This window comes from Spea bombifrons, chromosome 7 (genome assembly GCF_027358695.1).
Source record: "Spea bombifrons isolate aSpeBom1 chromosome 7, aSpeBom1.2.pri, whole genome shotgun sequence".
NCBI lineage: Eukaryota > Metazoa > Chordata > Amphibia > Anura > Pelobatidae > Spea > Spea bombifrons.
Genome location: NC_071093.1, coordinates 5927501 through 5944157, shown reverse-complemented (window position 1 = coordinate 5944157; position 16657 = coordinate 5927501). Strand labels below are relative to the sequence as shown.

At 38.5% G+C, this 16657-nt stretch overlaps 1 protein-coding gene across 2 annotated transcripts in view; it reads left to right on the top strand.

Annotated features, from left to right (window-relative positions):
• The window catches only part of ZEB2 (zinc finger E-box binding homeobox 2), an 86888-nt gene that overhangs the window by 68293 nt on the left and 1938 nt on the right, over positions 1 to 16657 (top strand). For both annotated transcript variants that reach the window (XM_053470907.1, XM_053470906.1), the window contains 8 exons: positions 211 to 468; positions 6606 to 6677; positions 7572 to 7760; positions 8486 to 8700; positions 10548 to 10656; positions 11016 to 12988; positions 14523 to 14700; positions 16388 to 16657. The exon at positions 16388 to 16657 is cut by the window's right edge and continues 1938 nt beyond it. In XM_053470907.1, the coding sequence (XP_053326882.1) occupies positions 211 to 468; positions 6606 to 6677; positions 7572 to 7760; positions 8486 to 8700; positions 10548 to 10656; positions 11016 to 12988; positions 14523 to 14700; positions 16388 to 16657 (3264 nt within the window). The remainder of the gene's footprint in view (positions 1 to 210; positions 469 to 6605; positions 6678 to 7571; positions 7761 to 8485; positions 8701 to 10547; positions 10657 to 11015; positions 12989 to 14522; positions 14701 to 16387) is intronic.

Below are 16657 nucleotides of genomic sequence, written 5' to 3'. Positions count from 1 at the left end.
AAAATTGTGCTATTCCTTTGATTTAGCTTAAGGTACGAAGGTGGTACGGGAAGCAAGCGCTTAGATCCACGTAGTCTACACGGAAATGTGTATTTATCGATTATTGGTCCAAATGAATAAAATCCGGTACAGCATTCTTGAAAAATGCAGAAAAAGATACATTTTTTCCCCCCGTTTTCCTGATTCCTTTTTCCAATTTGTCTTTTGCAGTTTTGAGCTACGATAATGTAATAGATACGGGTTCAGAAACAGATGAAGACGACAAACTCCATATCGCAGAAGATGACAGCATTATTACCACTTTGGATCAGGAAGCGAGTCCCGCCAGCATTCTTAACCATGAGGCTTCACCACATGCCAACCAAGCACTATTGCCAAGAGAGGAAGAAGATGATGACTTGAGGGAGCGTGGATTGGAACACAGTTGGCACAACAACGATATTTTGAAAGCTTCTGTAGATGGTTCTGGTAAGACTGAAAATGACGTATTTATATATTTTATTTAATATAATTATCCTTTTTTTTTTGTTACCAAATTAAAAGGTCATCAGTTAATGCAGTAAATTTCCTGTTGTGTGGCGGTAAAGGCCAGTGTTCTAAACGTACTTGCCGATTCCTTTTACATTTTAATTAGTCCATAGAATGGTTCATCGTAATACGTTTCCACTTAGGAAAAAAAAACAGAAAGTATCCAAAGCACAGCCGCGTTTGAAAATGACTCACAACGTGACACCTGAACACCAAACATCCGTTTAGTCAAAACCCCCAATAAAATGTTTTACGACGGAAATACAATATTACGAAACTTGTAACTGAAGAATATTTTCGACGCAGACCTAGTGTCCGGTTTTGATGCAGTCCCACCAAGATATGCTTATCTAACACCACCTAAGATATTCTTATCTTTTTATACCATCACGACCAGATGTGCCTTTTTTTATCTGAGGAGCTTTTGGCAACTGTGCTATTGGGCAACTGTAGGAAGGTCAAAAGTTTAGTCTTGTAATACAGATAAAGTCTCAGTGATGTCATGGGGTATTTAATATCACTGGTAGAAGAGGTAAAGTAACACAGTACAGCTATCAATTTATTTAAAAGCGTCTGTGAACATGACCAATGCAATACATCTCCATGACCATGATCTGTACCAAAAGGGATTGACTTGCAGAAGACAATGTAGGATAGGGCTTGGTAGGATCTGGTAAAGTCCAAGAGCTTCTTGTGTTGAAAATAAGATTTTGGAGAAGATGTTTGGAGCTGTTCTATTATACGTGTCAAGTATTATAGAATAGCAAAGGTAGCGGACAGTAGGCTCTAGTGGATGAAACAAAGTATCAGTGAAGCAGGAATTTGAACGATATGTATCAGCTGGCTCATTCCCCAGTGTGAAAACGTCTAAAATCCAGCTTATAAAGAATGTGGAAAGGGGTTAGTGGCCGAGGAACCGAATGGGTGGACATGGAGGTGTAGATCATGCAGATGGTATTGTTGGAGCAGGACTTGGTTGGACGTGGTTGGCATGGAGTATGCGTCCATGTCTTTGATTCACTTGGGACTACCAGGTTTCCCTTGGCTATTCCAGACAAAAGTGTCACTCATCTTTACATATAATGAACAAACTTTTGGAGCCACCATCAAGTTCATCTTGGTGTACAGATGGAGGTTAGAAACGTCCTTGGTAGAAGACACCATCATCTTACATTTAAATTCCGATGCCTATATTCCAACCGATGTCAGTTTCAGCACAAAAAACGGAAGATGAAATTCTAGACGCGTTCTGATTCCTAAAATGCAAGCATTTTTTGCCGAAATGAGTGCAATACCTTTCTAGACAAATATTTCTTGAATCGCACATAAACATTTATCGTTCAACGCATTAAGACTTTTTAAGATTTTAGATTTTCGACTTCGATTGTGGGGAGGGGGGGGAGAGAGTAGCGCAGCGAAAGATGCTGAAAAGATAAATACGTTTAATTAGGGGCAGAGGATGATCATTAAAGGAAGTCTGACTGCTGCAGAAGTCATTAACAATCTTAAATGAAATTTTTATTTTTATGATAGCCATTTACATGTATAATAAGAGCCAATGATTCTTGGGAGCCGTGTGACAGAAACAGAGTGCAGTGAAGACTCGTGTAAGACATACTATTTAAATGAGCTGGAGTGAGCAATTCATATTTGTTAATGAACTAGCTATGCGGAGCTATAAGAATGAATGTTCTGATGGTTTAAATTTTAATATCTAGAAATCAAGGGTAAGGGCCAATTACTGGAATTTTTACCCTTAAAGGAATAATTAATAGGGATGTAACAAATGCGGTCCTCCAAACTTCAGGGGAAAAAAGTTTTTTTTTTTTGTTCCTTTTTTCTTCTTTCTCTTTTTTTTTTCTCTCTCTCTCCTTTTCTAATTAGGACTAAAATAACACCAGACGGGTCTGCTTTGGTCTATCCATGTATCCTTAGTCTTGTGTTTATTTTATGATGGCTTCTTAGAAAGCCGATACCTCCCAGCAAGAATGACATTTTTTTTTATTTTTCCTCCCCGTTATTCTTTGTGTAGAATCCCCATTCCCGGTGATCTTTAAAGAGTTAATTCGCAGGAAAAGGAGGGGTGGGGTATTTAAACTGTTCTGGTTCTGGCGGACAGCTGCCCTGTATAGCTATATCTATAATTTTATTTTACTGTTCTAGGAGGCCAGGAGAGTTACTTTGCTTTTACCTGTCTGCTTCTAATGACTGGTAATGATTTATTGTTTTTTTATTGTACTGAAAGTGCTCTGATGTGGTGCCATGATGTCTAATGAAAAAAAAAAAAAAAAAGATTGTCCTCCCACTCGCCCTCCCCCGAAATCAGGCCGGTGTTTATTCTGACCGAAAGATAACGCATTTTTCCTAACATTAAAAAAAAGAACATTTTTTTTTTTTTTTGCTATTTATTGTCCGAAACGCAGAATATAGACAATCATTTGAATTCTAGCAGTATTATTTTATTCCTGGTGCCTGTCTGTCTGCTGCAGCACCTCCGCGCATAGCTTTTCTCTGAGATAAACGCTTTCGTTCTTTTCTCCCTTATGGTCTTCACTTTGTCTGCAGGATGCAGGTTTTTGAACTGAAGAGTGCCGTGGAGTCCTTACTGTGCCTTTTTCCGGTTCTTGTACAATCAAAGTTTTGTGCGAGGAATTGTCCTTGAAATTCTTTTGGTCCCACAATGGGGTGGACACAGTGTGCTGAAATAAAGCATGACATCATGCTCGTTGGCTTAAATAAATCACCTGCATCTTGGCTTCTTTCTGCTTATTCAAGGATTCTTCAACCGGAGGAAGAAAGCTTTCTTTATTTTTACAAACCTTTATCCCCAAGGGCGACAGGAAAATGCAAACTTTTACTCTTGTTTTCAAAATAAATACACCGCGTCCCATTAAAAAAAAAAAAAAGATATTACGCATTTTCCCAGAAGTAAGGCTTAAAGTGGCATAGCTTAGCTCACTGCTGGAGTTTATACCTAGGCATGGAAAAATCCCCCAAAACACCAAAAACATGGTCATTTCTGAAATTTCGTCTAATTTGCTAGTTTTGAGACACCTTTTAGAAAGAATATTCATGTCCATGCTTAAAAAAAGGTTATTTAAGGGGTGATGTTGTATATTTGAACCTGGCTGCATAAATCCATGGACGACTTGCCTCTGGGTGGTCGCATCTTTCCTTATTGAGAGGTGTCTTTACTTCTACGTATCTACAGTTTTAGAACCCAAACCTTGACATATCAGTGCTTAAAACTAAAGTTAAATATCATGGAAAAAGTAGCTATTAAAGAAATGTTGGGGGTTACGTTCCCTTAGTGTGAAAGGAACTGTCGCTGTCAATGTAGGACAGTTGGCAGGTATGTCCTTGCCATAAATCCAAGTCTCCTGTAGCTCTCTGTTTCTATAGAACCTTTTGTTCATGGTACACGCCAGTGACATATATTAACATGTTTTCCCTGTAATAATACTACGGCTGACATTGAACCCAATTAAACCGTAGAACGGATCTAAGTTCTAAACGGAACCGTAGACGAAAGCTTTAAGGTTATAGAGCTCAGGACCCCGTGTCAGCGGGAGACCTCGCCGATTCTAACTTCTCTTTATCTCATCACGTGTGAAAACAATGAGGAAGGAAGTGTAGAAGAAATTTAGAAAATTACCAGTATTATGCAAAAAAAAAAAAAAAAAAAAGTAAATTGCTTTCCTCTGAACGCCTGCTTCATATGAGCCCTCAGATGGCAATCTTGTGACTCTGAAGTACAAGAAATCACATGAGACGAACGAGGAAGAAGCGCGTACAATCGCTATATTTATTCCCGGTGACAACCTTCTCGGAAATACCTTGATCTAATTACTTGCAGAGATTGATATAAATATCAGTAACGACTTTAACCATTCTTCCAGGGCCGGGCATGTTACGAATCGCATGCCTGCTTCCATAAAACAAGGAGAATTTGCATTTTTTTGGAGCAGAAAATGGGATGGTGCATTTTTTTGGTAAAGGTTTCATATAGTAAGAGGATAAATAATGAGGTGGAAAAATAAATATGCTTTAAATGCAGCGGCGTACGCAGGAATGTAGTTTATCATTAAAGGAAAGTGAGTTTTATTTTATTTTGTTCTGTATCCGTTATCTGTATGTTGCCATTCTAGGAAGAAGTGATATTTTCGTAGGCACCACACTGAGATGATGCTTTACGGCGCTGCAAATGAAGTCCAGTTGATCTAATGAAGTCCTTTCCTCTATAAACTTTCATGAGTCAGATGGTCCTTCTGGACGATTAAGACTGAGCTATTCTATTGTATCCCAGTATGATAAGGAGTGTTTGTCTCAGATAACAGAGCGAGAACTCATACAAATGGCTGATACGCATTATATTATATGAAAAGAAGAACGTTTTAAAACCACAGATTATTTAAAAATAATTTAAAAAAAAAAATTTGGTGGGAGTTCCACTTGAAATCACCCATTTGTTAGCCAGACAGCGCTTTACTGCCCGACATGCTATTATTCCGGTATAAGATAGCCGTGCAAACGCTTCCGCTCAATGTCGGACCTCTGCCATGCGTTGTTCGTAGAGATCTCAGTCTTTCGCATTTTTGAAACAGACCCAGCATATTGTCATTAAGATATGCATTGTTAACCCTCGAAAAATCACAAGCAAAAATATTTGCAGCGGATGCCTTATAAGATAAAAATATTTTTACAGTTCCATCAACAATTCATCATCAATTTTTTTTTTTTAATAATGCATGCTAGTCGCAAAGAAGAGCAGTAAGTCAATTGTCACTTTAAATTCATTTAGCACACGGCAATTAGAACCTGTTATTCTCAGACATGACAATAGCAGAAGGGAGTGGGTGATATATTTTTCATGCGTCTCCAGACACCCTTAAAGACACTTAAAGCTTGCACTGTTTTATGTACGTAGTTTTTTTTTTTCTGCAATGGTTACTAAACTTTGCGTAATGGGGTGATCCTGGATTCCGCGCGCCCCTCCCCCTTCCCGTGATGTTACCCGGAACCCTAAGGGTTAAATTATATCCCAAAAAAGGATTTTTTTATTTATTTAATTTTTGCTTTAAATGCCATCAACGGTATTTAACTATAACCAATAAACATAAAATAAATAAATAAAAACAAATAATAAATCAGTAATATTGTGATAAAAATGAATTTTTTAATATAATTTTTTTATGGAATTTCGTCACGACTTGCCAACACACACATTTGCTTTTGCCTAATGCAATGTATACGCCGTGCTCTTTTGCGTGTAACTCGTCGGAATCATCTAAACGTAACATTTATTGGATTGCAGTCTATAAACCGCTAGAATGATCTGTCTTTTGTCCTGCTTAATTGCGGCGTGTAAGGCGCCCATTGTTTTCCCGTGACTCGGATAGGATATCATCATGTATATATATGCACATTTCTTTATAGGTGTCATTCTAACAGGAAATCTCATGCATTGTAGAAGTGCTATTGTTTTTCACATTACTTTAATAAGGTTTGCATATTGCAGCGGGATCATTATGAGGTGTCACTAAACGTGAGATCCCACGTGTAGAATAGACAAGTTGTGACACGCTTGATGCCGTCGCTTGACTGTGGGTCAAATTAACCTAACACCTTCTTCTAAACACTTAATAAAACTCATTTCTCCTAGAATGATATTCCGCACGGTATATAATTCCTTTTTTTTCCGGAAAATGCAATAACCATTAACGATCCAGCGGAAAACCTGTATTATTTACACCGTCATCTTTTTTTCTGTATATTTCACTAAACCGTCCCCGTGCTATTTCTAAATCCCTTCTAATCAAATATCAGATTTATTTAAGCTTTAGATACTGTGGTGGGTACATAAACACGCTCGAATCAGAGATGGTAAAATCAGGAACAACCCCACGGACATTCTAAGGAATACGCGATGCATTCGCTGATTTAGAATGTTGGTTGCTTAACCCCTTCACTGCCAGAGTTTTAGTTATGCTGTTTGTATCTACATTCATTCATTCATTCATTCATTCATTCTTACACTTTGTATAATGGATTTTCTTTTTGTCTTTTCTACTTTACAGATGAAATGAAGGATGACTTTGACACTATGGGGCCAGATGCCACTCATTTAACCACTATGAACAATGGTGCAGGTAAGAAAATGTTTCATATACGTGTCATATATGTATATATACATGAAATATATGTATCTACGCAAACATATATGTCTTAGAGGTATATGAGCTGGATGTGGTATTGTATGACTAGAGTCACAGCTGAATTGGAGCCCAAGGTTGGCCTCGGCAAGCTGTGCATAGATTGAGCAGAAGACATGGGTGATATATTTTGCTGAGAGGGTGGTAGATAAGTGGAACAGTCTCCCAGCAGAAGTAGCAGAGGCTAATACAGTAAGGGAATTAAGGATAGGCATTAAGGTTTCAGTCTTTACTTGTAGGGAAAGAGATATCCTTTAAAAACTAAAAAATCAATGAAACAAGCATGATTTAATTGTTAACACACACGGCTTGTGCTTATGATTTAAATAATGTGGAATATTAAGATGCTTTAGAATTCCTTGTAGGACTTCCGTAACCACAAGCAGTCAGACCACAGTCTGCTCGCGGCTCCTCTGCCGTGTTTTCATTACTCTTGAGTCGGATTGTTTGTTCAGTTAGCAATTACCCAATATTGTCACGTTAAGAGTCCACTTCTTAGCTGTTAAGAATTGGAGAAGGGTCAGAGGTTTTAGGTGAAGTTAACAGCTTCCTCCTTCACTCCAGGTCACTGAATGCCATTCGTAGACAGCATTGTTAAACATAAGTTCTGTTTATTTACCTAAGGGCACCCAACTCGATAGCGAGTGAGTGAAGTTCAGCAAAGCGTCACATTTTTAGCCAAGTTAAGTATAGCAGCATCTGCCCTTCTCGATGGAGAAATTGATCCTCGGTCGATCTGGCGTAGATTGTAAAGCTATTGCTACATCTTAACCATCTTGTACGTCTCTCTTTATATACATGTGACATCTTTGTCTGCTTTGTCGCTTACAGTGAAGAGCGCAAATTGCACTACGGAATTTGAGGAGTACTTTGCCAAAAGAAAGATGGACGACAGCGACAACCATGGAGTTAGCATAGCGGAATATCTGCAGCGTAGCGACACGGCCATTATTTACCCAGAAGCCCCTGAAGAGCTCTGCCGCCTGGGCACACCAGAGGCAAACGGGCAAGAGGAGAACGGTAATTCTATGATTCATTTTTAGATACTATAAGGGCTCGTCGCAGCTGTTGCAATTATAAATGCACTATGCGCTTGGGTGTTTACCTTCAAATTTTCAAGAACAGCTGCAGGGGCATGGAATTTCATGAGCAGACTATTTAGTAAGCTTGTAAGTTCTCCGTGGAAGTTCCTTACATAGCTCCCTGTGTTCGCAAGATAAAGAATGGCTACGCGCTACGATCCGAAGATAAATTAAACTCGGGTTAAGATAATTTCAAAAACACGTGCTTTCATTTTTTATTGAAAATAAGAAGAAAAAAAAAAGAGCTCGTTTTCTAGAGCTTGTGGGCTTGATGGACGTTGGGTGGGAAACCAGACCTTTTTTTACGGTTGAGAAAACAAAATGTATCAATGAAACAGGAGCCATGGTGAGATCATACGAGGATAATCTGATTGTAGCACATTTAGTAAACCATGCTCTTGAACCTCCTTGAGATGTTGTAAATACGGCTAGGGCAGGAGAAGACCTTGATTAATTTTCTAATCATGTATGGAATGTTTCATGAAAGTTTGTCTTGGGTGTGTATGGGGACCGGATCGTGTTGAGGCCAAGCCGAGATAACGGTGGTAGCGGAGAAGATTTCAATGATTCCTGTCATACCATCCTGGGCACTTAGCCCATTAGTTGCCATCGAGTCGCTGACCTCTCGGTCTGTTCTCTCTTTCCTCCGTCTCCCGTCTGCAGAATTGCCACCTGGAACGCCAGATGCTTTTGCCCAGCTGCTGACCTGCCCTTATTGTGACCGGGGATACAAACGTTTGACATCACTGAAGGAGCACATCAAGTATCGCCATGAAAAGAACGAGGAAAACTTCTCGTGCCCCCTTTGCAGCTACACATTTGCCTACCGCACCCAGCTTGAACGGCATATGGTGACGCACAAGCCGGGGAGAGATCAGGTGGGGGGAGTTGACTTTAAGTGATTTCTTTCTGTAATAACCCCTTAGAGAAACTATATTGCTTTGATTGGCAATCATTATTAATTTTTCATGGCATTTTGAAGATGCTGATCTTTTAATGGTAATAGCCTTAATTGAGGTCTAAATGATTTTTTGATGGTCTCTTTTAATATGATTTAATAGTCTTATGTTCACGATCGAATGAGTGTGTTAATTTCTAATTTAGAAATGTTACTTGCACTTTAAGTTCACTTAAGTTTCACTTTTTTATGTGGCTTAAAAGGTGATCAGAAAGCGATCAATTTAATTAACGCGTTCGTGAAATATTGCTGTCATTTTCGTTTTGGATTTTACTTTTTTTGCATTTTCTTTTCTTTTTTCTTTTTTTTTGCTCATGTGAATAGCACCAGATATGCCGTACGTGACAGATACATTATTCTTTTCTTTTAAGAAATCGTTAGGCTTGTCCATAAAAGTCGAGATCCACTTAGTAATGTTAACCACCCCTCCATGCCTCAACCCTTTTTACTAATTCAAAGACATATTACTTATCTTTCATATTCATCTAAAAAAAGATTTTTTTTAAAATCCTATATAATATTTTTTTACTGTTCATATTTTTGTATTAGTAGTTTCAGAATACATAAAGCAAACGTTAAACACCAAACAAATGACTCGGCATATAAATATTCAGCATATCTAGTTTTATGCAGATTAATCACTAAAATAGAAGTTACATTATTAGCGTCTTTAAAGAACTGACCACTGTGCCACCAAGCATACCTATTAAAATACTCAACCAAAGTGGTGCTTTATTTAGTAGAACACTGAGCCGTCTAAGGCGATGTTTTAATCTAAAAATGATTCCACATTCGGTTTGTTACTAAATTTCCCAAACTGATCTATAAACGAAAAAAAAAAAAAGAAGAAGAAATTCTCGTCAGTTGGGTGGTGTTGGTGAATGGCAGCTTTGGTGTTGAACAGTCTCCTCATTTGCTCGTGGCATTTGCAATTAGTAAATTAAAATGATTGTATCATATTAACAGTGGCACAACTAAAGTTTATAGTGGTCCTCTGAGGGCGGTGGGGGGAGACAAAGCAGCTGTTGCTACTTGTTTATGCAACTCAGCAACATATGAGCGTTGGTCCCTCAATGGATCTCAACAGGGATGGGCTCTGGTTGATCTTTGAAGGTTGCTGCTGTTTGAACAAACCTCCCTGTGTCCTGTGTAACACCATCTGTCTCACTAGGAATGTGGGAAGATTCGGCATAACCAAGCAGTTGTCATACTGCTTGTGTACTGCCTTTTTTTATTTCGGAGGCGTCAGTGCCCTTCGTGCTCGGAGCTAACGGACATACCTTGGTCATCTACTCTTCATTGTTTCAACATTCTCTGTCAGAGCCGATACGTCTCTATAACGCTTTCAACGTGTTCTGCGGGAGACCGGCTACTCTTTTTTTTTTCTTTCTCACAGCGGTGGAAAATCCCTGTAATTTTTGCTTTTTCCCCAGGTCTCTTACACCGAAGTGACTTTATTTGAGCTGTTATTACATGTTTAAAGGAAAAACAAACGACAGTAACATTAAATAAAAAAAAACCAACAATGTTTATGGTGGAATCATTGCTTAGCGGAAATATATTATTATGTTTTTGTTACTCTGTTATTTAACGCCAGAAATTGTTATTTTCTTTTTTTACATAGATTTTTTTTTTTAATAATATACATTTCTGGTATTAAATAAAAGAAAAATATCAGTAGCAACATTGAATACATTACTCTTCTCTCATTGATAATAAATATGGTAAAATACAATATTTAATTGATTTTTTTTTTCTTTTTTTTAGCACCAAATGTTGGCCCAAGGAGCCAGTAATCGCAAGTTCAAATGCACGGAGTGTGGCAAAGCCTTCAAATATAAGCATCATCTGAAGGAACACCTGCGAATTCACAGTGGTAAGTATTCGTGGCGCTGGCGTTCTTATTGGCATTCTGCTTAATTAGAGAGAAGGGAGCGCCGCATTACCCAGCGCTGCACTCGCCTTCCCCTGGCACACAAACAGTTAATAATTCTTTCAGCTGCGGTCTCAGACCAAATAGAGAGGGACTGATTTATGTTTTAATGGAAACAGAGACATGAAAAAGGATAGCTCTCTTAGCTCAATGATCTTTTAGTTACGTTTGTCTAGTTCTGTCTCTACCAAATCTGTATTTGACAAAATAAAGAGTTTTTTCGGTTGACTCCGAAGGCCGCATGCATTGAAAAGTGGTATTAAACCTTCTAATAGAAGTGTTTTTTTTTTCTTTTGTTTTAGGTGAAAAGCCATATGAATGTCCAAATTGCAAAAAACGATTCTCCCATTCCGGCTCCTACAGTTCGCATATTAGCAGCAAGAAATGCATTGGCCTAATATCTGTAAACGGCAGGATGAGGAATAACATGAAAACCGGTTCGTCCCCGAATTCTGTATCCTCCTCTCCCACCAACTCGGCCATAACGCAGCTGCGGCACAAGCTGGAAAACGGCAAACCACTTGGTATGTCTGAACAGTCAGGCTTACTGAAAATCAAAACGGAATCACTAGATTACAATGATTATAAACTCCTTATGGCTGCTTCGCATGGATTTAATGGGCCAAATCCATTCATGAATGGTGGTCTCGGAGCCACCAGCCCATTAGGAATACACTCTTCAGCTCAAAGTCCAATGCAGCACTTAGGAGTAGGCATGGAGGGATCGCTACTTGGGTACCCGCCCATCAACAGTAACTTGAGTGAAGTGCAGAAGGTTCTAGAAATTGTGGACAACACGGTTTCTAGGCAAAAAATGGAATGCAAGTCGGAAGAAATAACAAAACTGAAGGGCTATCATATGAAGGAAACAGGGCATCCAGAGGAACAAGGGGTGACTTCCCCTGGAATACCCCCAGGGGGTCTTCCGGTAGTAAGTCATAATGGTTCGACTAAAAGTATTATTGATTATACATTAGAGAAGGTTAATGAAGCCAAAGCTTGTTTGCAGAGTTTGACAACTGACTCAAGGAGACAGTTTAGCAGTATTAAGAAAGAAAAATTACGTACGTTGATAGATCTCGTAAGTGAAGACAAGATGTTAGACAGCCATAACGTGTCTACTCCATACTCTTGCCAGTTCTGTAAGGAAAGTTTTCCAGGTCCCATTCCTTTGCATCAACACGAGAGATACTTATGTAAGATGAATGAAGAAATCAAGGCTGTTCTTCAGCCCAACGAAAACATGATTCTCAACAAACAAGGAATGTTTGCGGAGAAACAAGCACTCTTATTGTCATCGGTACTTTCTGAGAAAGGAATGACTAGCCCCATCAACCTGTACAAGGACCACATGTCTGTACTTAAAGCGTATTATGCTATGAACATGGAGCCCAACTCTGATGAACTACTGAAAATTTCCATAGCTGTTGGCCTTCCTCAGGAATTTGTGAAGGAATGGTTCGAACAAAGGAAAGTCTACCAATATGCAACTTCCAGGTCACCATCTCTGGAAAGGACCAGTGCTGAGGTGGCCCTGGCTTCCACCATCAACACCCCCACTAAAGACTCTCTATCAGCCAGATCTCCAATAAAGCCTGTGGACTCTATAACCTCCCCATCTATAGCAGAACTCCATAACCGGGTATCTAATTGTGATACACCTCTCAGGCTATCAAAATCTAGTCATTTTGCTGGTTTGAAACCAGTCGATAAATTGGACCACTCCAGGAGCAATACTCCATCTCCTTTAAATCTTTCTTCCACGTCTTCTAAAAACTCCCATAGTAGCTCTTACACTCCAAACAGTTTCTCCTCTGAGGAACTCCAAGCTGAGCCTTTGGACTTATCTGTACCAAAACTTATGAAGGAATCCAAAAGTATTATTTCCACAAAGAACAAAATAAAACCCAATAATATTTCTATCGACCACAACAGTGTTCCCTTACCATCCGAAAGTGTAGATGAGCCACTGAATTTAACTTACATTAAGAAGGAACTTTGTAATTCTAATAATCTGGACAAAAGCACTAACCCACTATTTGGTCTCAACCATTTTACCGGCAAACCTCTGTATACACCGTTACCACCACAAAGCGCATTTCCACCAGCCACTTTTATGCCTCCAGTGCAGACAGGTATTCCTGGATTACGACATTACCCAGGACTCGATCAGATGAGCTTCCTACCACACATGGCCTATACTTACCCGACTGGAGCAGCTACGTTTGCAGACATGCAACAGAGGCGGAAGTACCAGAGGAAACCAGGGTTTCAGGTAACTTCAAGCTGTGATCTAGCATTATTATATACATTTTAATCAGGGCGAGGAGCCCATGTTACGTTGTAGACCCAACCGGTCTTTGGTCTTTTTAACTCATGATCTATCTATCTGATCTATGTTCCTTGTGACATCTTGCTGGGTTCTTGACTTGATCTACAGGGATGCCACAGCAGTTTGATTTGAAAATAGAATTCTTCGCCCAAATTAAAACTCAACAAGCTTTACAGACCTCTTCACCCTATGATGATTCAATAAAAGTAGGGGTGCCAAAAGCAGTCCTTGAGGAGCCATAATCCTACCCCAATTTTAAGATTTCTATAATTAAGGGATTAGCTTTCACCACACACTGCGCTAAATTATACCCTTAAATCCCGGTCTTTCTCTTGCGCACGGGTACTGGATGGCTTCGACTTTTTAGTTACCATTAAAAATATGACCATGTTGCTTTTTTTCCCCATTACTTAGCAATTTTAAAATAAATGTTAAATGGAGCTTGTGAAATTAATTAACCTGATGAGCTTGTTTCAGTCTCATCACAGTTTTTCTCAATATATTTTTTTCAAGTACGACGGCAACCTAATAGTTGTAGAAATGGTTCTCAAAAAAAATCATCGGTTCTCAAGGGTTAAAGATATTCTTCACTAAGTCACCTGTATTCAAGCAGGGAGTTAACCCATGATACACAAGCGAGGAAAGCTCTAGTTGAGATGCTTTCATATTATTACATAAGAGTTGAAATTCTGCTTTAAAGCTAACATTTAGAAGTTTAACCCTTTAAAACGTAGTACTCATTTACTTCATTTTAATAATAAAGAAACTTTGCAGAATGTCTCGGTCACAAACAACGGTACAGATTTTCAGGGAAGTTTTATTTGATCTGTCCCTGTTACAGGAAAACCACGGTATGCTAATCAGTTCATCGTTAATAATAACAGAAGTGGCTAGGAGTGTCAAGTCAGCTTCTTTAGAAAACAGATTTTAAAATAAAGTACATCTGCCTTCTCGGGGAAGATATGCAAGCCTTCCTAATCTAGTTTATATTAATTAGAGAAAAAAATAGCACCGGCAAGCCGTGCGCACGTTGCGAATATACGTGACTGCGGACTCAAAGTTTTATTTCGTGACAAATTAAATATAAATAAACACGATCATTTAGTGATCCGCTTTCATTATTGTCTAATGCTGAAGGCATGTGACATAGAGAAAACGTTGATAAAATATTCTCCATTTTAAATTAGATAAAACGCTCAGGGCTTTTGTCAGCAGACATAACCCTAAGTGCACCGCATAATAACGTCTTGTATCTGATGATAAAATTCAATTACACGATATTTTTTTTTTAGAAAATGAGGGGAAAAAATTGAAATAAAACCATTCCACCCAGCAGGGTTTATTATTTGATAAAATATATATATATATATATATATATATATGTAATTTTATTACAACAATATATTTAATGACGGAATTGTGATTTTTTTTTTTTTTTGTAGTACATCAAGGCTAATGCTGATTTGTTATATTGCAGGGTGAATTGCTTGACGGGACAGATTACATGTCAGGCCTGGATGATATGACCGATTCTGACTCCTGCCTGTCCCGAAAGAAGATTAAAAAGACAGAGAGTGGCATGTATGCATGTGATTTATGCGATAAGACATTCCAGAAAAGTAGTTCGCTTCTGAGACACAAATATGAACATACAGGTATGTCAAATTTTCACCTGTACCCTGTTAGCTTAAAAATGATTCTGATTCATTTGCTATATTATATTTTTGTATATTTTTGTACTTTAAAAAAAAAAAATAATATATATATATATATATATATATATATATATATATATATATAGAGAGAGAGAGAGAGAGAGAGAGAGAGAATGTCATTTGCATTTACTTTACAATACTTAGGGAATTCGTTTCTGGGGAAGTAACTTCCCGTTGCAAGTCTCACTTCCTGTTGTATCTTACAGTAGACTGCTGAGTAAAGAGTGCTCAGGAAGTGCTCGCCATAATAAGTACTTCCCCTATCTAGGTGAACACAGTTCTTCAAGTTCTTTTGATATGTGGGAACTTTTATATGTGCTTGTGAATGTTAAAATATCACATTAAGTAGTCATGGGTCAAGATGGCGACTTTTTTTCTTAACTCTGTGTGCAATAACAGAGAGGTTCAAAAGATACAATATAACAAGTAGTTGATTTATTCCATTGGTTCCATTGAAAATAAAAGCAAATTTAACTTGGCTTTTTGAAGGAGGTTTGTTATGGTCACCCGGATAATTAATAATGACATTAAAAGCAATGTCACCCGAACCATATTGTTGTTTTATTTTATTTTTCTTGAAACTGCCACTGTTGCCATTATAGTTTCTTTACTCACACCGCAGGAGGGCTTTCACACCGCCTGTAGATACAAATCAGGCACGGCTGGAATTTTGCAATCTTTTTTTTTTTGCTCATTTTTTCGTCAATTCATAAAAAGGCTAGCAATTGAATGTTCCTGATATTACGGAAAAAAAGGTTTTTTTTGTATATTCAACCTATTATTATTTCAGTAATTCCAATTTATTCTATGTGAAAAAAGACACAAGTATTTAATAAAAAAAATATATAGATGTGTTGCAGTGAAATTCAATGAAACCCTAGCATACTTTTTGGTACATATAGTATATGTAGGTAACAGGCTACACTCCGATAGTACCCGTGTTTCTCCCCGTTGCGTCATGCACTTCGGTCCTAACCCATCAGATCACGTTGACAAGCATTTTGTGTCAGGTCTATTTTTGAATGTAACATCAAGCATGGGGGGTTGTCGGAGGTGTGAAGGGCATTCCTTGGCTATTTGTAGCTTGGAATCAACCAGATGTGTTTGTGCCTCGTAGAGGCCTGACGTTCCACTCCTTAGTTAAGGAATACTCAGAATGCCCGTTGAGGAGTTGTCTTCTGCTCTATTGAGGCAACTGGCGTACTTAAAATTCTATTTCAGGGCTGGGAAATTCCGTAGGGCTGTAAGTGATATGAGTTGTTGTCTTAACAGGTAGCTCCCCCCTATCGTAATAATATAATCATATGTGTATATTATATTTAAGCTGCTACACAACCTTTTTGCAGAAGATAAATGAATTACCATTAATAGTTTTAAATATAAGTTCTAAGAGGTCTGTCCGAGGTTTACTTAGCCAACATTACGGTTGTCCAAGTGTTGAACACCCTTTTGTTTTTCCACAGCAAAGGATTAATGGTGGCCTAATGATTAAAATCCCCCCTAGCCTTGCAACCACTTGCCCCAGGGCCACCCAGAATGTTGATCTGTACAGATATTTATAGCTTGTGAAAGAATGTATTTATACAGAAAGGAGCGTAATCTAAGTAAACTTTGTTTTGTTTTACAGGAAAAAGACCACACCAGTGTCAAATTTGTAAAAAAGCATTTAAACACAAACATCACCTAATAGAGCATTCGCGTCTGCACTCTGGCGAGAAGCCATACCAATGTGATAAATGCGGCAAGCGTTTCTCTCACTCGGGATCCTACTCACAGCACATGAATCACAGGTACTCCTACTGTAAGAGAGAGGCCGAGGAAAGGGAAGCGGCAGAGAGAGAAGCCCGAGAGAAGGGTCATTTGGAACCCACAGAGCTACTGATGAATCGAGCCTACT